The 26,484-nt window shown below is 40.0% G+C and overlaps 2 protein-coding genes and 1 long non-coding RNA gene across 7 annotated transcripts in view; 1 reads left to right on the forward strand and 2 right to left on the reverse strand.

Annotated features, from left to right (window-relative positions):
- Positions 1–1,411: 1,411 nt before the first annotated feature.
- Positions 1,412–8,952, reverse strand: LOC142399012 (tetratricopeptide repeat protein 39C-like). The gene is made up of 14 exons (XM_075483343.1): positions 8,531–8,952; positions 7,278–7,326; positions 6,426–6,554; positions 6,145–6,259; positions 5,632–6,037; positions 5,100–5,268; positions 4,857–4,950; positions 4,409–4,516; positions 4,213–4,322; positions 4,002–4,125; positions 3,782–3,879; positions 3,523–3,627; positions 3,384–3,422; positions 1,412–2,230 (listed from the first exon to the last, which is right to left on the reverse strand). Exons 1-14 carry the CDS (start codon positions 8,674–8,676, stop codon positions 2,141–2,143), a joined length of 1,782 nt encoding a protein of 593 aa, XP_075339458.1. The 5' UTR covers positions 8,677–8,952; the 3' UTR covers positions 1,412–2,140.
- LOC142399013 (uncharacterized) lies at positions 8,490–13,566 on the forward strand. Its single transcript, XR_012772836.1, has 3 exons — positions 8,490–8,696; positions 12,283–12,491; positions 13,288–13,566. It is a non-coding gene; the product is annotated as an uncharacterized LOC142399013 (long non-coding RNA).
- LOC142399009 (laminin subunit alpha-3-like) overlaps positions 11,250–26,484 on the reverse strand; it is a 62,349-nt gene continuing 47,114 nt past the window's right edge. For 3 of the 5 annotated variants that reach the window (XM_075483334.1, XM_075483332.1, XM_075483335.1), the window contains 37 exons: positions 25,733–25,846; positions 25,022–25,140; positions 24,831–24,911; positions 24,637–24,737; positions 24,445–24,495; positions 24,193–24,344; positions 23,604–23,714; positions 23,394–23,505; positions 23,089–23,256; positions 22,750–22,946; positions 22,376–22,492; positions 21,961–22,115; positions 21,655–21,796; positions 21,409–21,508; positions 21,208–21,324; positions 20,906–21,076; positions 20,595–20,746; positions 20,282–20,467; positions 20,060–20,208; positions 19,723–19,885; positions 19,498–19,625; positions 19,010–19,157; positions 18,798–18,893; positions 18,507–18,661; positions 18,286–18,403; positions 18,044–18,184; positions 17,799–17,929; positions 17,372–17,506; positions 17,121–17,235; positions 14,647–14,780; positions 14,345–14,525; positions 14,063–14,221; positions 13,809–13,974; positions 13,275–13,429; positions 12,982–13,075; positions 12,750–12,869; positions 11,250–12,463 (listed from right to left, as the gene is read on the reverse strand). In XM_075483334.1, coding sequence (XP_075339449.1) covers positions 12,318–12,463; positions 12,750–12,869; positions 12,982–13,075; positions 13,275–13,429; positions 13,809–13,974; positions 14,063–14,221; positions 14,345–14,525; positions 14,647–14,780; positions 17,121–17,235; positions 17,372–17,506; positions 17,799–17,929; positions 18,044–18,184; positions 18,286–18,403; positions 18,507–18,661; positions 18,798–18,893; positions 19,010–19,157; positions 19,498–19,625; positions 19,723–19,885; positions 20,060–20,208; positions 20,282–20,467; positions 20,595–20,746; positions 20,906–21,076; positions 21,208–21,324; positions 21,409–21,508; positions 21,655–21,796; positions 21,961–22,115; positions 22,376–22,492; positions 22,750–22,946; positions 23,089–23,256; positions 23,394–23,505; positions 23,604–23,714; positions 24,193–24,344; positions 24,445–24,495; positions 24,637–24,737; positions 24,831–24,911; positions 25,022–25,140; positions 25,733–25,846 — 4,980 coding nt within the window. In that variant the 3' untranslated portion in view covers positions 11,250–12,317. Of the gene's footprint in view, positions 12,464–12,749; positions 12,870–12,981; positions 13,076–13,274; positions 13,430–13,808; positions 13,975–14,062; positions 14,222–14,344; positions 14,526–14,646; positions 14,781–16,520; positions 16,776–17,120; positions 17,236–17,371; positions 17,507–17,798; positions 17,930–18,043; positions 18,185–18,285; positions 18,404–18,506; positions 18,662–18,797; positions 18,894–19,009; positions 19,158–19,497; positions 19,626–19,722; positions 19,886–20,059; positions 20,209–20,281; positions 20,468–20,594; positions 20,747–20,905; positions 21,077–21,207; positions 21,325–21,408; positions 21,509–21,654; positions 21,797–21,960; positions 22,116–22,375; positions 22,493–22,749; positions 22,947–23,088; positions 23,257–23,393; positions 23,506–23,603; positions 23,715–24,192; positions 24,345–24,444; positions 24,496–24,636; positions 24,738–24,830; positions 24,912–25,021; positions 25,141–25,732; positions 25,847–26,484 lie in introns of those variants that run through there. The other 2 variants (XM_075483333.1, XM_075483336.1) reach the window with 2 other exon arrangements.

A 26,484-nucleotide genomic window follows, 5' to 3' on the forward strand; every position in this document is an offset into this window, starting at 1 on the left:
GAGTCATTGGAGTCAGTACAGCGTAAGGAAAGCGGGAGAGAGTTCCACGGTCACGCTGCCACTGCCTGAAACGCCCGATCCCCACGAGTTTTGAACCAAGTACGTGGGGCAACCAAAAACATCTGACCTGTCGACCTCAGAGCACGAGAGGAAGAATGGGGTTTCAGCAGGTCAGCGATATATTGTGGAGCTTGACCATGTAAGGCCCTAAGAGTGAAGACTTTACAGTTGTGGGATCTGACACTGTCCCATGGGAGCCTTGAAAATATACAGCCATACACATGATTTATTTATTTTTCCATCTTGAAAAAGAAAGACGCTATTAAAAGCCCACAAAAAACATCAATTACCCAAAAAGCGATGTGGTTGGAAACCAAAGTCATGAACTGGGATTTCTCGTCAGGTCCAGGAATGTGCATAACAAAAGTCATTGCATGACAAAAAGTCTTAAGCACATAGTTTCAAGTTTCATAGACTTGCTTTAACTTGTTTTGTGAAGCAACCGTTTTTTTTAGCTGTAATCAATCATTTTTCTTCTATTTGTGATTCTTTGTAGCGGTTTACAAAACCTACTTGTTGGTGGGTCTTGCTGCTTTTAGATTCAAGTAAAACATATTTTCAGTTGGGCTGAGGTCAGGTGATTGACTTGGCTATTGGGTAATCAACCATTAATTTCCATTAAGTAGCGTTTGACTATGTCTGAGCATAAAATATTTCTCCACAAGTGTCATATATTCAATTAATCCAGATTACCAAGGCCCATCTGCAGTCATACATTCTTTGTTTGATGAAGTTGAAGGCTTTAGATTAGTAGCCCTTTCTGTCCTGCTCCATGTTCTTCCCATCCTACCAGTCCAAGTATATCTTAGTTTTACCTGTCCAGTCTTTTCCTAGAACTGAACAAGCTTCTTTTTTTTATGTTTTCTAGCATGTCTAGTCTCATTGATGGTTTGTATCTTGACTTAAACTTTTACAGTTGCTGTTCTTGACATTGCTAGATGTCGTGTGGGGATTACTGCATGAATGAAAAAAAAAAAAAACTCCTACAATCTTCCTTAAGCTGTCCTCTGGTTTTTCAGGCAGCTTTGGTGATTCTGAGCTCACTGTGTTCTGTCTTTTTGACAAATTGAGTTTGCCACTCCGATTATTTTCACAGTAATCTCTGGTCCGTTTGGTTTTTCCAGCCCAATCACGGTCTCCTTCTCTTCAATCGACACCTCTGACTGCATACTAAGAGGTCCCATTAACATCCACTAAATGAAAATTCAAAACGCCCTAATATCTTATCTTCTCAATTTGTCATAACATAATGAAGTAACAAGTCTTACATTTAATAAAGACACTCATTTTGACTATGTCAGCATTATGCATGAGCCGGCGAAAGTGTGGTGACTAAAAAAAAGAGATAAAAAACTGCCAAAGTGTTTATTACATAAAGTAATACTCCTTTTCATTGTACTGTTTTTATTTATCATGTAACAAATGTAAGATAAAGCCAGTTTAGGGCAAGAAGTAGTCCTGCACGTTGAGGCCACTCAAAAGTGGAACAATGTTTGCACATTTATTAAAACGTGTATTCCAACACATATTTACATCGATAAATAATATCTGCTCAAAAACGGGCCAATCTGACAGACTTTCGTGCCTATGGATTAGCAAAGTCTTTACAACACAAACGCTGAATAATCAACACTGGGGAGGTTATATTGGCTTCACAAACATTCAGTCATTCGTTTTAATTGCTTTGAAAGCTTAAAAGTCAATATGTGCCATCACTCAACCTGATTCGATGCTATAACTGAGGAAAAATTTTCCCTATTTAGAGGCAATATACCTGACGCCTTTCAAAATAAATTTATAGACTTCATCCGACTTAACCAGCATCTAGTTTATAAAATCAACCACTTAAACAATAAAAAACTTCTTTTTTTTTTTTTAATGTATTGTGCAGAGCAGTAAAGGGTTGACTAAACCGCCTGTAATGTTTAACCCTGAAACATTTATCTTCCATGTTTTAAGTGATGGTTTGGCACAGAACATGAAAATAAAAACAAATAAATAAAAACATAAGTGCTCAGAATCGTTTTGTTGCTTTTTAAAAATAATTTCTTCCAGTTCTTTCCAGGGTGCAGGTCAGATGTCAAGGCTGGGCTGCAGCCGTCATAGAGGCGAGGGCGGAGTGAATGCGAACGTGGAGTCTGTTCTCAAAGTCATAGCCAGCATAGTCCTCCTGCACAAAAAGATGCAAAAAAAAAAAGATATTTCTTTGGTTAATGCTCTGCCTACTAACAAGCTCTGCAGTCAGTGCAGACAGATAAATGCACTCGCTGCCCATCAGGTAACATCACACCCATTAAAAATGTAGACGGCCTTCGTCCTCCTGTCAGACATAAGTGCATCTGCTCAGTCAGGTCTGTTACGGCCACTGAGAGTGAGATCTGTCCTCAGTCAATGTCAGTTTGCCAATACATGAACAAAGTCAAAGCTGCCGCAGCAGACGCCTCAAACATAGATCAGACAGATGAAACCTCACCAACATTCTGCACATGCTCAAACAAGCTCCTGTAGTCTTGGGAACTGGGGATTTTCTTTCATTACAAAAGGCATTCAGAGATGTTCTTTTTGGGCAGACAGCTCTGTGTGGATGGGATGTTGTACGTTTCGTTGTACATGACTTAAGCAACAGATTTACCTAAGGTGTGTCTCTTGGCCCTGACCAGCCTCATTTTCCTCAACCCAAGGCAGCAGGAACCTAACATACCTTCAAGCAGCAGAAATAAAAAAAAAAACTCATCTCCACAGCAGTCATCTAATTGGCAACCCAAGTGTTCACATGTCAAGAGTTCCATTCTGAGTAAATGCTTTGGGGCACGCAACTTATCGGGTCTTTTTATTTCTTGTTCATATAAACACTTACAAGTGCTGTCCAGCTCCTTCTTTAATTGGACAACCTTGGTTCACTCTCAACAAACGTCTCCTTCAGAAATAGAATTATCTTGACCAGTGCTTAATTACCCGTCTTTGACTACAGCAGCTACGGGACGCCATCAAACACAGAATGCAGAGCTGATTGGCCACAGTCAGATCTTCAAGGGTTACTTGATTAAGTGTTGTTTTCTGTCTCTGAGTGCTGACACATAATGAGCACATCCTGAGAAATCCTTCATCAAATCCTTTGATGGACAACAGAAATCAACCAAAACTGAGTACTATTGATCCTTATACTGCATCGTCAGAGGTAAACCAATAACATAGACATTAAGTAGATAACTAGATGTCAAAGTCATTATAGACTACTAACAGAAAGCTAAAGATAGATAAAGAAAGAAATAACTCAGAAGGCTGAAAAAACAAAGCCACACAATAAAGAAGGCTTACTTTACCTTAGCCTGAAGCATTAGCATTCGGCCCTTCCCTGCAGTCTGGAAAAAGACACAATTAAATATTTAGACCCTATGACTTTTTTTTTAACCAACTCAGTGAGAAACACTCTCTTGCCAAAACACACAGACAGAAATGTACCTCTGTAGAGTTTAGAAGCACACAGGCCAGTTCGTAGCAAGAGTAAGGCTGCACATAAGAGTTGGTCAGACGGCCCACCTCGTCCCTCGCAGCCAGATGGAAATACTATTAAAGAAAAAAGGCAGGATATTACACACTGGAAAATAAAAACTGGTATCATCGCCGTAATGCGAGCGCAGCTAACAAGTGCAGTATTCGTAAGCTGTGTGCCAGGTTTCCAACTCTCAAACATTGGACTATTAACTAAACGTGAGCGTACCTGAATGGCATCTTTGGTATTTTGGAGGCATTTATTTATGGCACCAAGAAGCAGGTTTTTCAGGCCTGCACATGAGGCGTCTTCAATCCCCTGCAAGACTGACGTAAAACCCAGTGTACAGTGAGCCTATGCCAAATGGCACGACAGCAAACAAGAAAAAAAAAAACAAACAAACAACTTGCATACAAAAATATCCATGAGACAGATATGTAGTGGTTACCTTGTGCCATTGTTTGCAGTTTGGCTGTGGAGCAGTTGGGCAGAGCTTTCCACAGATAAAGAATCTCAATCACAGATAAGATGCAGAGCTCTTTGGTTAGAGTGGAGCTCTTGAGCTTTTCAGCCTGATGACAAGATGTGTGCGTACACGTCACAAACTTTCATTCAACTGTACACCGTAAATCAGAAAATCGGCAGGCTGCATTACACACCCTCTTCACGGAAAACACCTCTATCTGATTATTCTTGCGCTTGAATAGTTTTTGAACGTCCTTGAAAACCACCACAGCTCCCTCCAGATCGCCTGTGGCTCCTTGGCACGCTACGGCACACAAACACTGAGCATTAGAAACCAGTAAAGCGCTGACAAAATGTCCGTAAAGCCGCACTCTCCTCTACTAGCATTACCTCCTGTCAAATAGGCGTAGTAGCACTGCGACCAGCGGGATTCAGTTTTCAGTCGCTCGAACGCTCTGTAGGCTTCTTTGTAGTTCAGTTCAATCATGCTGCACCAACCTGAGGCGTTCACCAATCAGAAAATGTTATAGATAGATAGATAAATACTTTATTAATCCCAATTTGGGAAATTGTTTTGTTGCAGCAGCATACAGTAAAGATATGAAAACAATTAAAGTAGTAAAAAACAAGCAAATAGAATAGAATAAAATAAACATAAAATAAAATAAAATAAATAAAAATAGTGAATAAACATTCGCTATGTACAAATCTACAGTATTTTTATTTTTTTAGTTATTGTTTTTTAGGAGAGACTTCAAGCTTATTGAGGTTGAAGTTCTCTTCCAGCAAGAGGGGAGGGAGAGGCAGTTTTTAAAATAAAGAGTGAGGAAAATAGTACCTATTTCATATAAACACACGTGCTGAATCTCCCTCTGGTCAGAGGCCAGATCTAAGGCATCGCTGAAGGACGTCAAGGCACTACTGATCTGGCACTAGAAAGAGGAACTTTGTGGTGTGAGTTACAGTCAGTGGGGTTACACGGCACTGTAAAGAATCGGATTAATCTCATCATGTAGACCCACTGAGTGAGCCTACGCAAGTCAGCAAAAGATTACAAGCTTTATTTTGAATATGTCTTTACCTCGAGGCGTTGAACTCTGCCTTTGAAAAACATGAAGAGGGACGAGTTTGGGTAGATAGCCTCCCTTTGTTGAAGAATGGATTTGGCTTCAGTCAGGCCTGCCTGTGTGTCTGTGCCATCCAGAGCAAAGAAGGGCTGCACAACCGTGTGGTACCACAACAAAGCAAGGCTGTAAAGAGAGCACAGACACGATCTTACAAGGCATGGTCGTTTTTCTATTAATCATTATGGTTCCGTCTCATAAATAGCAATGTGTGATGCCTTTTAAGCAACTGACTAATACTTTGAAAATGATCTGAAAACACAGCTTAGCACAGTTGAGTTATGAACGGAAAAACAGAGGATTTTGTTATTTGGCTGGCATGAAGTCATTTTCACACTCCTGCTTTTAATAAGTTTTAATTAAAAAGTTAAGCACAAACACAGTTGCCATGGTAGCCCAGGAATAAAACATAACTAGCAAGAGTCAACTCATCAGGTATCAGTTACGATCAGAATACAGATTCACAAACATTCTCACCCACGTACTCACGTAGCTAAAGGGGCCTTCATGTCCTTACTTTCACTGGCGTATGTGAGCGCTGACAGGCCTTGCTGACGGTCTCCAGGGAAGCCCAGCAGGTTGACGATCTTCAGTAGATGCGGCGGCACCATAGAGATACAGAGGTGGAATAGTCCGTAACCGAAGCTGACGGATCCTTTGAGCCGATCCAGAGTCTCCGGGCTGATGCTGTCCGGTCTCTGAGACGGGCTCGGCCCAGGTGAAGAAGAGCGACCGCGGTCGGACTGGTCCAAGGTGGAAGACGGGGATACGGATGACACCCCTTGCTGTTCAGAGGCCCTCCGTCTGTTGCACTCTTGTAGATGTGTGATGTCGCTGTAACATTTGTTGTACATCTTCCAGGCTTTGCGGAGGATCCACCCTCCTTTGATATATGCTGGCGGGGGATTGAAGCTGAACTCAGTGAAACATGCTATCCTTTGCGATGCCCTACTTCTATCTAAAAGAACAAATAATAAAAACAAATACTAAACATGCCCTTACCTGACAGCTCTTGCTTGATGAAAGACAGGACTGCAAGGTAAACCTGGCAGTCAGCAATGATGATCTGCCTCTGGAGCCGATCCACGGCGGCCACCCCCGACCTCTGAGAGTCCATCTGCCCACACAAAGAAATGCACTTATAGACTGCTAACATGCGTGAGGGCAAACAAACTAACAAGAACACTACAGTCCACTTTCCAGGCAGACAGCTGTTCTTTTTTTTGACATATTTACCATAAACTGTACATGCCATTCAATCATATATTACAGGAGTCTCTCACATTCCGCTTGATCTTGTTTTTAATGGTTTCAATAACGCCAGTGTTTTCACTCTCACACAGTCTCTCTGTAGCTTTGAGGTCCTCGAAGGCCATTTGCATTTTTTCTTCTTCAAAGGTCATCATGGCATTCTACAAAAACAAACAAAAAAAAAGGAGCCAAATTCATTTATTATTACGTAGAACTTTTACGAACTGAACATTGACGATCGACTGGTTTCAAAGATGAAGCAGAAGTCCAAATCCTGGATTGCAGTTTTCGGATCAACTGTTTCCAAACAATTTATGCGTTGAGGGAATCCTGTCATTTCCATCAAAACGTTCATTATTCTCCCGTGGAATAGCTCGGAGACACAGACTGAAATGTAATCGTTTAAAAAGGTACATCATTCATGCACAGTGTTGCCGAAGGCCTTTGTTTTACTTGATTACAAGAGAAAAGCTGTAAAAAAATAAATAAATAAAGTCACAGCAATTTCCAAAGTAATAGAACTACAGTGAGGGTGGGAGCAAGCATGAGGGTAAGTCAATTAGCTCTTCTCATTACTACACACTACGTGTTGCCATGAAAACATTCTTTTTTAAAGCTTTGCATAGGTTTCCATGCACATGTGGACCATAAGTTTAAAATAAATAAACATAAATACTACATTAGCACACACTTGAATTCAAGATGACCCCAAGCTAACAATCCTGTCGGAGCAATCAAAACGGACCACAAGAGAAATTCCTTAGACTTCATCATGGAATCAGATGCGTCGCAAGTTAGCATTCACGAGACCTTTTGTCTGCATTTGAGTCTAAACTAATCTAAACCGAAAGAAACCGGCGCTGACGTGTTACTTCTGTACTTACCAGGAAACTTACAAAACTGGCACCGAAACTCATCAGAGGGCTGCGGCTCCTGGAGAAAAAAAATAAAGAGAAGAAGAGAAAGACAAACTAATTGATGTGACAGCAAAATTTAGTAAATGCACAAAGTGAAGTAAAACTAAAGCAGCTTGACTGGAATGAATAGCTGAGAAACACATTCAACGCAACATTATGTTGACCAAATAGTGCAAGGGGAACTTTGCTGGTTATATGGTTTGTGCTGCCAGACATAATCTGGTGCGTTTGTGTCTTTCACTTCCCTCTATGCTTTCTCGCTAATGCAGTCAAAACAGGATGATACCTAGAGCTTGGCGCAATTAGTGGGAGCGGTGACATTTTGCTTTTCACCAGGGGTCAGGACACATAGAGGTTTTCCCCTCTGTGGCATCAACTGCAACTTGAAAGTAAACCCTGCCTTTAAATACCAAGCTTTCATAATGACTTTGCAGCACGACAAGAGAAGGTGCACAAAGTCTTAACAAAACAGTCACCAATAAAGTAGACCAGCTCGTCGCCTCTCTAAATAAGAGCAAATGTTTACTTGAGTCTTTTTAATCCTGATCGATACCCAATGTACCCTCAGACAGAGTCGAATGGACTGAGCAACACAGGAACCCACTGAGAGGAGGATTCTTTTTTTTTTTTTTAAGTTACATATCTATATTCAGATCTTATGTTGCAACTAACGAATGTTCTTTTTTCCCCCCCCCCCAAGATCAAGTCTAGACAAACCGCCCAACACAGCTGACAGGTAGCTCATGGAAAGGAATCTCACACAAACCTGTGTACAGCATCCAAGAGGCATTCTCTGGCATTTCAGGAGTGATAACCTGTTCAACAAGCGTGTCTCCAAAGGAATACAGTGAATAATGCTAAAGCAAATAAAGCAGCCGGTCCCTTCCACATGTCAACATTACATTACACAAGTTATGTTCGTGCAGAACGATTCACAGTTTGGCTGAAAGTGTTTTCTCACGATATTCAAACACGGCTAATCCTGCTCGTGACCAGATCCTGAGGCGCACACCAGGCAGGCGTGATAAAACATACTTGGATTTGAACAAGCCGACAGAGACAACATGCCTTTTGTGTATTCATCGTTTATATTTATGCTGGTTCATCACGAGTCTGGAACGATTACATACAGCTGTCAAACGTGTTATCTTAAGTGTGTGAAACCGAAATGTTTCGCATAGAAAGGCTGCATGTAGTGTCTGTAGTAAACCCACACTAACCTGTGTGTTCTGAAGAGCTCGTCACTCTCCTTGAATCCATTGTTGAGCAGCATATTGATTCCTCTCAGAGCCAGCTCCGCATCGTTTACACGGCCCATCGTCTCTTCCTCCACGCTCCCCGGGGTTGGTTCTGTCGGGTTCGCCATTAAGACACCCGACGCCGGAGGTGAGGAGCCGAACGCGGCCGGTGAGAAGCAAGGAGGGGCCGTGCGGTATTTCTGGGATAGTTACAGGCAGTCAAAACTGTCTCCGCCGGTTGCGCAGTTCTGAACAAATGCTGTCGCGTGTATATTTCAATATGAGGAGACTAATAGCGGAACAGGTCCACATAACTAACTACCAACAACTGTGAGTGTGCAGGATAGCTGCTGGCTGCGGTCCTCTGTCTGTGAGCGGTGTGTGTTCCTGTGTGGACAGGAAATGTGCTGCGTTCACGTGCTGTAGGAGTTATCCAATTTAGTTTAGTCCAGAAATTGCACGATCGAATCGAGGTTAATCGAGGTACAGGTAATACAAAATAAACCCACAAATATAAAGTAGCTCTGGGGGTAGTAAATCTATGGTTTAGTGGGCTTTTTTTCTCTTTCATTTTTGCCACTTTACATCAATTCGGCATGGGGAAGAATACAATCACATATAATATAACTTATCCATAGCGTCTTTTAAAACATATACAAAAAAGTCTCTTTCAATTTCTGATCGCAGTTACAGAAATGTGTGTAACCCTTGTAGTGTCGTGCAACAGAGTGTGGTTTTGCGTAATTGATTCCTGACTTTGAGACAACCGCCCATGATGGCAGAAACCCAGTGGGCGTGGTCATCTTTGCATAAGCTTTGGTTATTTCACTGACAACCAAAAATAAATCAGTTAGAATTTATTTTTCAGATGTTTTTCATTTGCTCAGTGAATCATAAAACGCGTTTTTACCTATGTGGACTGATAAAAAAAAAAAAATCTAAAATACTAGAATTCCTTTAGATCTGATAATATCACAATCATCTCCACAGAAAATATCATCTCAGTGTCACTACAACTACTTTCGTATTTTGATCAAGGCTAAATGTAAATAATCTCCTGTACAGTATATACCAATGAAACATGCAAACAACTTTGAAAAATATAATAATAACTAGAAAGCTGCAAGCAGCTGTTTGCGGGACCGAGATGTGCGCAGGTCGGGGCACGCGCTGGATGCTGTAGTCGCGCAGCTCTGCCCACACGCACGATACCCTCTGCGTACGTACGAGCACATAATAACCCCAATGCGGAAGGAATTTTGAACATTTCTAGGGGGCGCCACTGGGCCATTTTGCTCCACCAGCATTTTGAAAATGGACGTTTATTGTGCTTTTATGGACCTTGGTAGACATGCACATGACTAGCCGTTCTGAAGCAGGTTGAGAAGAATCAAAATTAGGCAAATACCGGAGACAGCAGTAAACATCAAAAAAGCGGTATGGGGGGTTCTAAAACATTGCAGACGACTCCGAAAAGAGGCTTAATGTTGAAAATACTGGAGTTCCCCTTTAAGAGTAACCTGGCCAAGTTTGAAGCTTGTAGTATTAAATCCGGAGGACTAGTTCGATCATATGCAAGGCGTGTAATCGGGCACAAATAGCACCAAAACGCACTTTCCATCCAAAATGGCCGCATTTCTGTGGACGTGGGACCATGGCGGCAAGAGACTTTTTTGTGCGTCTGGGCATGATGAATGAGTGTACCGGATTTCGTCATCCCACGCGAAACTAACCCCAATGCAGGGACCATTTTTAAGTATTGTAGGGGGCGCCAATGAGCCATTTTGCCCCAACCACACACGATACCCTTTACATACGTACAAGGTTGTCAGGGTGGACGTGTGTGCCAAGTTTCATGACCTTGCAATGATGATAAGGCTTTCAAGTCACAAATGCCATCACACGATTTTCACCGCCTGGCCACGCCCACACCGTTCAGAGTTTGGAAAAGTTTTTCAATTAATTTTTCCCCCCATGTCTTAAGAGTAGCCTGGCCACGTATGGAGCTGTTACCATTAAATCTGTAGGAGTTCGATCAAATGTGAGGTTTGGAAAAAAAATGACGTTTCCAACCACCAGCAGGTGGCGCTATAGGTGGATGTCCTTATGTTATATGTACGCGTTCAGACTCGGTCCAGCATTCACCGTTTCAGGGTTTGGGACAGATTGGATGTCTGTGGGAGTTAAAACCGACTTAATTTTTTGTGGTGAGTGATGGCGAGTCATTGAACTCGCCACGCCCTTTAAGTTTTGAGAAAATTGCCCAATGATTTTTTTCCCCCCATGTCTTAACCTGGCCAAGTTTGAAGTCTGTAGCATTAAATCTGTAGGACAAGTTCGATCATATGCAAGGCGTGGAATCGGTCAAAAATGGCACGAAAACGCACTTTCCATCCAAAATGGCCGCCTTCCTGTGGACGTGGGAGCATGGAGGCAGTAGACTTTTTTGTGCGTCTGGGCACGATGAATGAGTGTTTCACGCGAAACTTGCAAAATTTCAAGAGTTTTCGAGTACCTTTTGCAAAGAATAATTCGGAAGAATAATAATAAACCTTACAGATACATATAGTCCTTGCAGTTTCACTGCTCGGTCCCTAATTAAAGTGTAGCTGTGTAGCCGAGTTCAGTGTAAACATTGAGGTAAAAGAAAAAAAAGAAGAAGAAAGGGAGATGACTTTGTTTAACATTGAAATGATCATTTATGGCACACAGAAGTTACTAAGGAACATAGATCAGACTGGTTAAACAATGGTTTACAAATCAGTCATCACAAGACAGGAATGCGTCTCCAAATGTGTCCAATTTATACTGCATCTTGTTTCTCATATCAACATATAACATATAGTTTTTTTTTATCAATTTTGGTGTGAATGTAAGAGACAGGTAAGTAAACACTTGCTGTTAATTTCAAGTACTTTAGATACATTTTGTTCTATCTCAGATTGCCTTTATGGTCCCAAACATAACTGAGCAATTGTATCGCTTATGAAACTTGCATAAGTTTACGCTTGATTTTTAGCTGAAAAAATGCAAACAATCATGCTTTTTTTTTTATGGTGAGACTAAAATATATAAAGAACACTCTTGTTGTCATGCACAAGGAATGCAAATTAGGGGAAATGACTCAGAATGAAAGTGATACAACATTGGAAAAATATAAAAATAAAACCTGTCTCTTAAACTAGTCAAATCCAAAACCTATGCTAGCATGTGGATATGAACACAGATAGCTTAGTGACCCCTGAATTAAGCATTGTGGATGTAAACATACATATTCTAGAATGAACTTTGGAGTCCAACAAAAAACATGAGCTAGTAATCTTTATCTTAATCACAGCACCATCACAAAAGGCATCATTTGTTTTCTTAAAGTGCTGCCAAAATAAAGTCCCGACAAATCACACACCTATTCAGTAGCATTTGGTTGTAGACAGAGAATAAGTGGACTGACTCAATGTTAGAAAATGCATTCATGAAATGTGGGTATGATCCACGATTCTATCACAAAATAAATACAGAAATGTTTAACAGAGCACCAAAAATGATGAACCTTTAAGCAGCTGCTCATATCTCTAGTTCTCGCAAACATTCAGACACACACGCACACACACACAGACACACACACACACACACACACTCAAAGGGAAACTCGTAATATACACATTCTTACAAACAAACACATTCTCTGTCTTGGTAACTGATTGCACATGGCTGGTGGTGGACATGGTCCCAAGGGCTGTTCAAGGATGCGCCAATGAGAGGTGTCAGCTCAGCCCGGACACTCCTTGAGATTGACTGGACCTAACACGCCGGATGACCTGTCGAAGGAGATAGAGTCCTCGTTGATCTTCATCTCCTGGATGCATCCTACAAAAGATGATGTGACGGGGAGGGTCTCTTTCATCAACGTGTCTGCTGAAGAAAAAACGCAGGTTGTAAACTGGTTAGTGCTTTTCTTATTCCAACTTTTCAAATTTTATATCCAGAGGTCGTATTGCAGTGCTTTTTGATACTTTATAAGAACTATAACTTGGCCCTTGTCTTAAATGACAATGTCTTTTTATAGTTATTGTACATGCAAAGATTGCAGGCTATTGGGTCAATAAATAATGTATGATATATTCTCATATTCAATTGAGACATGTGGATAAGCACAACTTTAGCAAATAAAGATGTTACAGCTTTTTACAGACATACTCACCAGGAATGCCACCCACATAAAGTGGGTCTTTGGTCAGAGTGATAGTGGAGGATGGTGGTCCGATTTTGTAATTGTCCATTGTGTCCACAGATAATTGCACAACATTTTTCCTCTTGATTACTGGAGAACATGTAGACAGCAACTTAATACAAATGTATAAGTACAGTAATGCACATTTATTAGCATTTATTAGGGCTCATTATCATTTCTTGTCATGTTAATCGTGTTTCACCTGAAATTTTATGAAACATTCCGTCACATAAAGACATTTTTGGCTTCACCGACACCATGAATTCCCCTTGTCCATTGTTCACTTGTGCCACTACCTGCAGATTGGAAGATATTTAAATTGGTAAATGAATTGGTCTTACCCACACGTAAAGTTGATTGTTAATCTGGGCCTGTTATTACTTTATCACGTTTTCTGTATTAAAAGAGATTTTTAGATTTTGTATCTTTTTAAACCAATTACCCAAACGCTTAAAGAAACTTTTATTGCAACATCAAACAAGCCTGTGATCTCACCTCTCCTTTATAGATATAGACAGTGAGAAAGTGGCCCATCTGAGATCCATTATGTGTCCTGCTGGAGGCACCAACATGAAGCAGGAGTCCAGTATGAGTCCGTGGACGAATGTTAAACAACAGTTCAAAGGTGGAGCCCACAACAAAGGAGTCATCTGACATGTGGGAAATGGATATCATCACAGCTTTTATAACACATAATAAAGAGTTGTGAATCAAACTCTCTAAAAATTGAAATGATATGTGACTAATATTAAAGAAAGTGTCATTGAAAGGACTGTCTCGTACTAATTATGGGGGGAGAAAAGAAGGTGGGTTCTTTAACTAATTAAATCAAATTAATGTGTGAGAGTGTTTCACTCAGCAGATCAGCTGAGTGGAGGTTTTTTTCTGTGGTTAAATTCCTATTTAAAGGTGTTTCACAGATTTACGTTCGATTTGCGATTTACGTTCTTCCAGGAGTTAGTTGTTTTTTTTTTCTTTGTACTCTGTGTTTTTAGTACGGTCACTGAGAAATCTTGAGTATATACTCACTGATCATCACATGTGATCCATTCCCCGAGAAATACACGCCTCTTTGTGTCTGTCCCTCAAAGCAGGGCCCTGCACCATGGTTTGTTGTTGGATTGGGCATTGGTGCTCCATTCATTTTAAAATTGCGCACACAGCCGGAAACACTTTGCTTTGGAAGGTCCTTTGACTGAAAGTAAGAAAAATGTTCAATTAAAGACATCTAAAGAGAGATTTGTTGAGTGAAATGGTTTATGTAAATTGTATTTCTTTTCCACCTTTAAATCCTTGTGAAGGGATTCTGGTGCGCTGCCTAGGTACACAGGTGACACAAACTGCTGCATAGACATCAACTCAGGATTTGTCAGCTGACCATCTCGGGCTTTGATCCCATCCACTACCAGTCTGAACTTCTTCCTCTCCAAACTGAATATGACCTGCACACATTGGATTCATAAACAGTTTTTAGCCTCATTTTAGAAAAATGTATTGAGTGAGTCATGGTGGTAGTTTGTATTTTTGATTAAAAATATGCGATTGGGATCTATGTATCCACTGACCGAGTGCCACTTTCCATCATTGTACTTTTCTCGGTTGAAGATCTCGTTCTTTTTGCCTACAGAGAGTCTGATCCTGCCCTTGGACATGTACAAAGCAAAGTGAGATCGCCCTCCTCTGGTTGCAGCAAAGAACAGCAGACCTTCAGGAGAGCGAGTCCTCACATCCAGGGAGAAGTGGGGCCTGGGCAGTATGAAGGAAAATATCATCTTCAGATCTACAGCTCTGTTCTTCACACGATAGGCTCACCCCGTCTCTTTTTGAATGTATTAATGCCTAGGTGTAACAAAACTTGCTCCTTTACCTGGGCTTCAGGACCTGTAGTGGAGGGCTGTAGCTCAGGCTGCTAATTGCCCCCCCCATACGATAAGCATGTTGAACCTGGGCAGGTAACGCGCACGCTGGCGCACTTTCATCTACCACTTGCATCACCCCATCCTAAAGCAGCGCAAAAACAAACAAGAGAAACGCCTTAGCACAAGCTGGTGCTTTAGTCCTTATAAAGTTACAGCTCTGCTGAGTCTCTGGGTAGGTAATGTTTTTAGTATTTTTAAATAAATGCTGCGTTTCTTTATCTAACAACTATCCAACTCATTTCCTGCTCTATAAAATATGAGAAAGTGTTGAAAAATATCCATTACAATTTTGCAACAACCACTTGTTTTAACTGCATATTTTCAGCTTACACGGTTAGGAAAACCAGTAACTTTCAAAATCAGTAAATTATTGGAATGTGTGATTAAAAACAGATGGTTAATTATAAGGCTAAACAAAACTGCTGCAGATTAGTTTTCTGCCAGTGTACAACTCAACGCTAAATGAACAGATCTGACTTGTTTTCTTAAGTAGATTTTTGTTGTCTGCTATAATGCACACTATAAAAACAAGAGATCGAGCAATAACTAAGAAAAAATTAATATCAGCTCTTCTCACTTGTGCTTCTTGATATTGATGCCGCATCATATGTCAAATTTACAGCAGCATAATTATTAGAAACCTTACTTTGATTGAATTCCGGTTTGTCATTATCTTACAGGATTTCTGTGACTCGCAGTTGAGTCCCATTGATATAATCAAAGGCCTTGTTATGTGCTTGTTACACTGCTTGAGATTTGAGCGATTTTAGATAAGACAGGCACTAAAGAACAAGTTTACTTGCAATAGAGTTTCAGTAATTGTAAGAGTGTAAGCAGTATTTTACAAAATGGCTCAAAAGGCCTTGATCTGATAAAAATTTGTATAATTGATTGGGCCAACTGGTGGCAGATTATTTTTCACGTTGTGAGATTTATTTCTTGACATACGTCCACATGAAACTCCATGGGTCTTGATTTAATTTCAGAGTACAATTTTTTCAATATTTTGGGCTTTCTGTTGCTTCTTTATATATTTGCATCAAGTCTAGCCTGCAGTGTCAACTGGTTATTGCACTTCCGTGAACACATGCAGTGGCTGAGAATTTATTCTTCAATCTATTGTGAGCCAAAGGTTGCTGGGGAATAGATAGCCCCAAATCAAATGACATATTTTTTCATTGTGATTCTGAACATGCAACGGACAGTGTGATTAGAAGCCATGCTGTGCTCATGATTTTGAAGAAGAGAAAAAGTTGATGAAGTCTGACCATCAAGCCCTACATATATTACACCTCAGGGCAGAACTTTGGTGAGAAATCCTCTCATTTCACCTTAAGATCTGCTTGTAAATTCTAGTTCTGAGCTTTGTGTTCTCAGTGGCTACACAATTGATCAATTTTTGCTAAAGACATTTTTTTCTTTTATTTTTTTTTGTAGCCTAGAAATACATATACACACAATCATGTGGCTAAACTGGTCCACAACAGCAAAAGTACACATTTGGTATTCAATAGATTTTAAGTTTGAAATATATCATTTACATAGGGCTTTATGTCCTACAGCATCAAATATGAAAGCATGCTATTGTCAATTTCACAAGAAAAATACAAATGATTTATATCTTATATTGTTTAATAGATTAGTTGATTAAATTTTGAAAGTGACTGTTCAAGAGGTATGATTAAAACTTTATGTCAAAGCTTTTTTTCGATCATGTGATAATGAGGCATGATTACATTTTAGTGTGACAACAATGTGGTAAAGGGAAGGTGCTTGTGATGACTGTTATAGGGTTACATGGAAGAAAGAGAAGAGACATGAAATCATTTCAAGGTTGTTATTCAGTGATTTGTAAGTGATAAATGTAAAAAGGATAGTCAAATCAGATGAGAATCAATACATTTTTATAGTATCGCATGGCTTCCGAAGCGTTGATGCAAGTTTCTTTATTGTTCACTGCAAATAAACACGCTTGTGTATAAGCTCAAGTACACTGCGGTGCACACTGGCAACTATTCAAGTCATTAATAGATTCTTGTCTGCATCGTCGGGTCTTAGGAGTCCTTGCTCTTCATCTCTGGAAATAAGGAGGTAAAATTCAATGTTAAAAAGTCCATTAAAGTCGTGAAAGACGAAGATTCAGCTGGATTTTACTTACTTCTATTGAGGGAGATCAAACTTCATCAAGAGACATGTTAATAATGCACATGTTAGTTTTAGCAGTTTGGATATGAAGGGATATGCCTCCTTAAATGTAGCATGATATCGGAAAATAAAAACAAGCTAGCCCATCTGCTTTGATTTAAAAAAAAAATAAAAAATTATTTATTACAAAGATTTCCTCAACAGCATAAGAAAAAAAAAAAGTTTAACTTTCTAATCTTAATTACAAATTGTGTATACATGTAAAACAAAACCTCACCCTCTTAGAGTCCAGCATCAGTTGAACAGGATTGTTAGCTGAACAACCATCCAGCATAACATCTCCGGATGCTTGGAAGTTGCTGAAGTCTTCCACCGTGTACAGCTCGTCTGGCCTGCAATTCCCAAAAATGACAGGTGAGAAATAAAGAGCGTGCATCGAACATATGTATGCAAGCAGTTATAGTGCGAGAACCTTGAAAAAAGCTGGATATTATATAAATCTGCAAACACATAGTTAGGAAACGCTACCGTCTAGAGTAGAGATTGGAAATGCAGCCTTTGAACTTCTCATTTCCGAGGACAAAGGAGGCATCTGTCACAGGTCCAGGTGTGCCACCACTCAGTTCCTGACCATTATCAGCATCGTCGATAACCACCTCAATCCTGAAGAAAATCATGATATCTTTTTTCGCACATTGCAATAATTGAGAATTTGTCGTCCTTTTTTATAATTTAATGTGCTGTAACATTTGATGTCCGATTTCAACGTGTGAAACAGGTGCCACAGTCATTACAGCTTTCTTTGTCATGCAGAACATCCCCCGCTCTGTGCAGTTAGTGAAGAATCACATGATCAACTGGACTAATATTAACAGATGTCATAACATCCCTTAGTCTGCATTGATATTACTACAATTTAAAATCTAGGAATATGAAATCATTGCTTCTTTCATACCTTTCACCTCTTTTCTTGACAGTCAAATAATGCCACTGCCCATCGTGGTATTGTTTATTAGATTTCCACATCTTGTTGTTCAAGTTAAGAAGCACATGGCCTTTTTCCAAGGCAAGATTAAGTGTGTTAGCCTGAAAGTAGAAAACAAAAGGGTTTTGAAAATCGTTCAAGTTCTTTTTGTCCCCACATAAATCAGACATGAAATGTCGAAGTTGCAGTTTTAGGAAATCTACATAAGCACTGACCAGCTTTTTGTCCTGCAAAATAAGACCCTCCTGCTCTGTGCTCTTGAATCCAAGAGAGACAGTAACATCTTGGTCTAGATGGAAGACCGTGTGGTTAGATGCGAGGGAGCTCCCAAAGCTGAACTGTGCTTTGCGTAAAACCTAAATAACAGGGACATCATTCAGTTGACAAAACAAGACGGCGACAAAAGCAATGATATGCATGTTTTAGGTGGATTGGGATACTGAAGTTGATGTCATACCAATGCATCCTTAGGACAACCTTTGCTGACTCCAACTTGTTCATCAAAAGCCTTATAGCCAGTCCCAATCTGAAATTTCTTCAAGCATCCCTTGAATGGTTGTATGGTGATGTTGTGTCTTTAATAGAAACAAGAAATGTGGTTATTTTCAGTGAGATAAGGGTGATGTCCTCTCTCACAACATATATATCCAATCATGAGGAATAATGATAATCACCTACCTTTCCCTAAATTCTCGTGGTGCACCACCGATATACAATTCTTCAAGTTTACTAAGTTCAAAGGGAAATGGAATTTTGGTTTGGGGCTCACGATTAAAGAGGACCAACACTTCGCCATTTCGGACTGCAATGGTCATGGTCGTCCAACTCGTTGTCTAAAAAAAAAGTCAGGAGCAGCAAGATGCGGGTAAATTAATTGTCCGTTATCAACAACGTTACAATGTTACAAAGATGGGTAATAGAGTTAGCAGAAATGGGCCATGACAAAGAAAAACAAAGAGAGCTACTTACTGGGAATGCTTTGCTGTTTGTGATTCTTTGTTCTTTTCCTTCCTTACTGCGTAAAACTATGACACCATTCTCCATTGTCAAAATTAAGTAACTGTCCTATGTAGCAGAGGAAATAAAACAACACAGATCTTACAAATAGTGTACATAATTCTATTGCAAATTTATAGAAAAAAAAATATTCTAATACACATAATCATATGAATAATAGTTACCTCCACTTCCATATAGATGAGCAGACCGGTTTCTGAGCGAGAATGGACGTCCATAGAGATTTGGAAACGTTTTAATGAGGATTTATCAATGACCACTTTGCCATATCCTGTACCCTCAAAGAAGTTCGAATTGTCTACAGGTACATATCTGGATGGAATTAAGCATCAGTAAGAAAATCAAAGTCTAAACTTCACACTGAAATGTTTACTTGAGCGCAGCAAGAGTTCAAACTATAACCAAAAAGGTACCAGCAAAGCTTAAAAATCTTGTCCAAACAGTGGTAAAGCTACTAAGCATTGGTGAGATGAAAATGTTTAGCCAATCATACCAGAGGAACGTTTAAATCTAAAGGCAAATACCTGGGAACCTGACTGAATTGCATATTGAAATGATGTCACAATCTGTCTTGTCATTGAAAAGGCAACAAAACCTGTTGACACTTCCAGTTCATCATCTACAGTTTATTCACTTTCCACTCCGATCATACCTCTTGCATGGATTCTCTGGATTTATCTTCTCAGCTCTTTGGAAATTATAGATACCCACAGATTTGTCATTAAAGGAGGAGAACTCAATGCAGCCCTTGTACTTGGGATATCTGAGAGAGGCTGGAGGCTGTGGAGAAGCAAAGCAGAGTAATGTATTAATGGCCCCATTCCTCATAATGATAAATAATTACTGGTACTTCTGCTATCGTTTCCTTGCTTCTCACAGTGAAGTTGGCCGGGTAGCCTCCAACATAAAAGACAATGTCTTCGGGACTGAGGTCCAGTAGGTCTTTGGTCTCCTGTCCTTGTTTGCTGCTTCGAAAAGGCTCAGCAGGACTGTTAGAGGTTATGTCTTTGGTAAGTATCATCTCTGCGTCTTGATAAATTCTAAATCATAAGAGGGGGGAAAAAACAATCCTAATTTCATCACAGTTGCAACATTCACATTCTTTTCCTTTGGAAATTTCTGTTTTGGTCATTTGAAATACAGAAAGAGCAAACTCACGGTCGTGAAAATGAAAAATTCTGTAAATGTGCGGCAGAATCAAGTAATCAATGTACCTGCGTAGGTCCACTCTGTCAAACTTGGCTGGCTCTGATGGAGATGTAGTGATGGAGCCCGATTCAATCACATTCTCCTTTCCGTTGAGTTTGTACACTCCAAACAAAATGTTGTCCCTCAAAACCATACCTATGTAGTTCTTAGAAGACTGCAACACATCGTTTGTTAGTGCAATGTGCAAAATCAGATACCTCTACATCAAAATGGTCATATTTACTCACATCTCTATGGCCGAGGTACAACACAAACAAGTTCTCTGTCTGTCTGCGTCTGCGACTTCCGTCTCCTCTGCGTTCTGGTCTCTGCAGTGACAAAGACATGGCTGTGTAGGCTTTCAGATCATCAAGATTTGTCGGTGGACGCAGCTCCACATGACCATCGCCTCCGAACTTCATAGGGATCGGAATCTAAAGAGAAGATGCATAGATAGAATATTAAAACCTGGAAAGGGAGCTATTACACAGGTATGTAGGCTACGGTTTGCACTTACAGAATAGATATTGCATGTTTCTATATACAGAGTTGGGGACCTACCCTGTTAGCTGCATCCCTGGCTTGTTCAATGAGCTCTTTGATCTTCTTTATGCTTGCAGATATGTTGGCAATGGGCGAGAACTCTGAAGTGAGGTTCTCCACCTCTGAGATCTTATCAGTCAGGGATGGGATCGTTTTTAACAGATTCTTCACTGGAATTAGAAGATAAGTGCGAGACAACAGATTTTAATGTTTAAAAAGTGCTGTACCTTTATTATTCAATACAAATAGTATTTTCTATTACCATATAGTGTCAAAAAAAAACAAAAGCACTGATAATTATGCCTGACAACATTTTTTCAACTTCTCACCAGACTTGTCCACATCCTCCAGTACATTGTTTAGATTTGATCCCGCAGGGGTGACATTGATCTTTTCAATCTCTGCTCTGATGGCGGCAAGTCTGTCCATAGTGTTGGTGGCCGTGTCATTTGCTGAGGCTGCCTTCCTCTTGGCCTTGTCAATCACATCTCCAATGTCATCTGGTTTGGGAAAAAAAGGAAAAGTAAAGTATATCTAAATAGGCATGAAAGCTGTGTTGTACTGACAGACACGGTTCAGTTGAACATGTTTTACACTAATCGTGTAACCGCTTGACTTGGCTCTACTCTACCTCTTGTGGTGTCATCTAATATGTTCTGTGCCTCGAGGAGGTCTTTTTTGAGGGCTTCCTTCTTCTTTTCAGCTCTCGTCAGGCGCTTTGTGATGTCAGTGATGTTGTTGGCTGCGTCTTTTAGAAGAAAATAAAACAGGACTTAGTGAATGAAGTTTTGGGGTATCTTGAAAACTAGAATTCAAAAGGATGGTTGAATACCCTTGAGGTCTTTCTCTGCTTCCATTGCATTTCTCAGCAGGTCCTTCCCACTCTCTTTTAGGTCTTTTGCTCTTTGTGAAAACTTTTGTTTTTCAACATTCTGAAATAATAAAAACACATTAGTTTCACTGACACATTATTTTAATATAGTATAAATATATTCTCTTCAATACTTAACTAACAACACATCATGCCAAAAAGAACTCTGTATAAGTTGATGTATAAAATATCAGGACTGTGACTTACTTTCAGGGCATTGTCTGCAGCATCTTTGGCCTCATTGGCAGCTGCCTCGGCAGCATTAATCACATCTGTGATGTTCTTGTAGGCCTCAATAGCATCTTTTGCATCACGAACATCAGAACGTCCACTTGCATTTTTCACAGCACTATTATAGATTAGATAGCATGTAAAAAAAAAAGTCTGCCAAGAACACCGAAGGATGGATTTACAAAATGTAAAATAAGAAAATAGTTCCAATCATCTGTGGTATAAACAGCAGAGACTATGACTGATGATGTTTTTTTTTTATTGTATGCACTATAAACTTACTCCTCAAGTTCTTGTGCGAGCTTGGTCAGGTTCCTTGCATGTTCCTCTGCAGCTTCCACAATGTCCTCCTTAGCTGCTGCCTTGGTGAGCTCTTTTACTTTCTTGATTAAATCACTCTTTGCATTGTCCAGACTCGCCCCCAGCTCTTCATACACCTGCAATGGGTGAAGGGGTGCATGTAATTCATAGCACTAGGAAATGTCCCTGACCTAATTCATGACCACAGCAGGGAAAAACACAGATGATTATCAGAGTGGATGGCATGTTGGAACCTGATGTCTCACTAGTGTGGCTCAGAGCTGATGAGAAGTCAGGCACAGTGTGTCGGGTTCACTGAATTACGAGATATGTAAGGGTGGAGTTCTGAGTACAGATAATAATTTAGGTAAAGATCATGAAAATTTGTCAAATGTACCATTTTACTGTCTGTGAGGTTTTTCACCAAATCCTCTGTTTTCTGCAGTTCATCCTCAGCCTTAGCCATCTGGTCTTCGACAGCTTTGCGCTCCTTTTTCAAGTCCTCAATGCGTTTCTGCAGGAATCATATCAACCAACTTAATTTGAGAATAACTGTCTACTGACAACTTTGTATATTATATCATTAGCATCTATATCATATCATGAAGCATTTTATACAATGTTCACATGTCACAATTAACCTGCGTCATCCAGGAATTTTACATATTTGTACATACATATATATTGAATTATACTTTGAAGCAGAGCTGCAAACTGCTAATCGACTAGCATGTATGTTCCTCATAACAGATTAACTGCTGTTTTGTTCACCTGCAGGTCTTTCAACGTCTGAGCATTTAGACTGTTCTGGGCATTGGCTTTTTGCACCAAGTTCTTTGTCTCTTTCAAAGCTTTGTCCAGGTCGTTCAGCTTGGTTTTATAATCCTTCAAAAGGCCCCGGATCTTCGCTGCTGCGGCCTCGTTTTGGTCCAACTGTTCACTCACATTAGCTTTGATGTAGTCTAGCACTGGAGAATTGAGAAGATGGGTCAAGAATGTTATTTAACAGTAGTGATTAACTTCTTTTCCAAAGAACAACTAGATCAGAACTTGCATGATGCTCTCAGTTAAGATTTTATTGATGGTTCCAAGAATATGCTAATAATTTACATTTCTTAGCCTCCTCTCTTTCTCTCTCAGCAGCCGTCTTCTGAGAGGTGAAGTTCTTGTTCTCCATCTCCTTCACCATGCGCTGAGCATCCTCCAGCATTTTAGCCAAGCTTTCATTGGGGAAGGTATCACCTCTGTTTCCTTCGTTCTTTAGCTGGTCCAGTAAGTCTAGATGCACACAAAAACACGCCATCAGTGAAACAACTGATTGTCAGAGCTAAAGTATCATTAAATGACAAAGACAAATGATTCAACAACAACAGAGGGAAAAGTTGGGCTGCCACTGAATTTATGCTTCCCTCTACCTTGGATTTTCTTCAGCATATTTTGAATATCTAAGTCCAGATCCTTTGCCCTCTTATAGGTTTTTCCAACATCTGCCACTGCCTTGTCAGCTTCTGCAGCCCTTGTATCTGCCTAAATGAAAACACAATACAAATTTAAACCCGACTTTCTTATTATTATTGCACACTGAGGCGTTCATGAAGTGTTAGGAATTAGTAAAGAACCACTACCTTGTCCTTCAAAGTATTGATGTCTTCTGCAAGGCTGGCCGTGTCCTCTTCCAGCTGATCCACAAGGGACTTTTGAGTGTTCATGACGGAGCTGAACTTGTTAACAAGACTCTGCAAGAGTTACAGTCACAGAATTGTCAAGAAAGGTTCTTCAAGTCAAATGTGGATGTTGTAGGTGGTGAACAGAAGCTTTAGGGGGAACAGGGGCTTCTGTCGAACAGGGCTTTAGGAACTGTTGATTCCTGTCTAATGAATATACAAAAACTGCATAAAACAAATAAAGTGGATGTGGCACAGAGATTATGATTCAAAGACAAAGAACAACCATGACCTTCAGAATAAAACTGAGTGAGATTTAAAAACTCAGTGAGAACCAGCTGGATTGTGGAATGTTTGAACAAACACTGTTTTTGTGTATGCTATGGGTATGTACAAAGCATTCAGGATCTCTCCATGTAGTTAAAGTTAGTTTCTGGCTTTTAAATGAAGAATTAATGATTGCTTCAGACACTAGATATCAACAGATACTGGACGTCTTCACCCATATTTAAACCCTTTAGATATATGGTGCGGTACAGTGACACGTTACCTTGGTGTCTGACACAGCTTTCTCAAGCTTGTCCAGTCTCTCCCGAGAGGTAGTACTTGCAGAGGCATTGTCTAACTGAGCCTTGATCCTTGCAAACTCAATATCGAGTTTCTCCAAGTCATGTATTAAAGTCTGAGCACAACTATCACAATCTGGAATATAAAAGAGGAAACTCATTAGCAAAAGATAAGACCCAGTTTATTGTAAATGGCATGTGACATCGTCAGATTTCCATTCCTTTTGTTAATTCACCTTGGCAATGCTCATCTGTGTTTGTGTCTCCTGGCTCTTGATTCTCGCAGACTGCAAAATGGTAAAAAAACAAACAAAAAAAAAACAGTAAACTTAAGTAGTTTGAATGAAATGAGTGATAATCTGGCACGATCTATTAATAAATTAGACAGGTTTTTTTTTTGTTTTTTTTTATAATAAAGAGAGTCTCACCTCCAGTCTTGGGATCACAGTTGTTACCGTTGCCATTGCAATTGCACAGCTTACAGCTTCCTCCTGGTGTGAGTGGCTCACCAAAGTAACCAGGAGCACAACTATAGGGAAGATAAATAAAAGGCATAGAATAAGTAAAAAGTTCAAAATAAGCCAGCAGTACTACTATCTGCACTGTCCACACAGGCACTCACCTCTCACAACGCTCTCCAGTGTAACCCACTCTGCATGCACACTGGATTTCTCCATACACCTCCCTGCAGCTAACTGCAAAACTGTACATCAACAGTGAGATTATAATTTAATTCAAACATACTTATTTCCATTTAATTTTAGAATGGCAGCAGTTATGTGTTTTCATCTATTCTTTATTTTTCTCACACACCTGTTTGTGGCTATAGGATATGGGCAGGGACACGGTCTGCATGTCCTCTGAGCTGCGTTGCCATAATAACCGTCTTTGCAGCGTTCACATCGATCTCCGGCTGTGTTGTACTGACAGTTCTGAAAATGACATGTTCATTAAACCACGTCCAAAGAGGAAGAATGAAGCAGGAAAAAATAACAGATACAGAATGTACTTAGAGAATGTATAAATCTCTGTGTGCAATGCACTTTGTCTTGTACACGTGTTGTACCACACAAACCACGCACCAAGTATTTTATAACACTGCAGCAGAGAACAGGGAGAAAAAAAACCTTGCTTCACTGAACCCATCAAAGAATGTCTTGGATGAACTCAGAGGAGAGTTCAGCCACTTCTGTCCGTTTGGCTTTGAGGTGTAAATATACAGCTCCATACCCACATTGCATGCACCTGCACAATCTTGAGTGTCTTGCACAACAGAGACTTTGAAATGCATAAAGGATTTCTCACACATCATAGGGAGTAATGAGCAAAAGCTCCCCCTTATGGGAAATAAGGACAAATGAAATAATTTTTCTGCATGGTTGTGTTTTGAAAGTGTGTTTAAAAGTTTAGTTCACCATGGCAGGGCTGAAGAAATCACTGTTGATTCTAGGTTTGAGAGGAAGTCTGTACACTTGTGGTTCATGAAGCCTTTACAATAGGTTAATAGTTGAGTGTGACTCTCACCAGACACCTCCCTGTCCTGTCTTCACACTCATCAGCAAAGCCGTTGCACGCACAGGGCACACATTGACCCAGGTAGGGCCCACTGCCATCTCTGTAATAGCCAGGAGCACATTTCTGAGGGGAAAAAAAACACATATAAACACACAATTTTTCAACATTAAAGTAGAGTTTATTTAAAAATTCAACTCAACACCTTGAGCATATTTATGTCTGACAGAATTCAACCATATAACTAAAATGTGTAAACAAAACTTTTGCAGGCGGTACACCATCGTAAAGCCAAACTGTATCAAACAAATTTGTGACGCAATACCATTCATCCCTGCAGTTTTAAAGGCTATAAACTGTAAAACCTTGTGATTTATTTTGTTATAACATAACAATATTTCCAAAAAAATATATTATTTTGGGTCAGAGATACTGCACAGCACGCAGCAACAGTTAACAGTTATTAACAGCTAGCTATGAAGAATGCCCTTTGCTTTCACAGATAACATTCCTTCAGTCTCAAACAGCCAAGAGCTGACAGTATCAGCACCTCAGGTAAAATAACACGCTTTCAACAAGAAAGAACACCTCAATCTTCCACCACAGATTTTTACCTGTATTTGAGAACTGGCACTACTGTCATGAAGTGAAGGATACTGAACGATCTGTCCCCTGTCATGCAATGAGGGATAGCGTACCCCTTGGGTGCCTATGTCATTTACAGATGGATACTCTATCCGCTGAGCTCCCTGGTCTTGAGGTGA

This window comes from Odontesthes bonariensis, chromosome 14, assembly GCF_027942865.1.
Source record: "Odontesthes bonariensis isolate fOdoBon6 chromosome 14, fOdoBon6.hap1, whole genome shotgun sequence".
Taxonomy (NCBI): Eukaryota; Metazoa; Chordata; class Actinopteri; order Atheriniformes; family Atherinopsidae; genus Odontesthes; species Odontesthes bonariensis.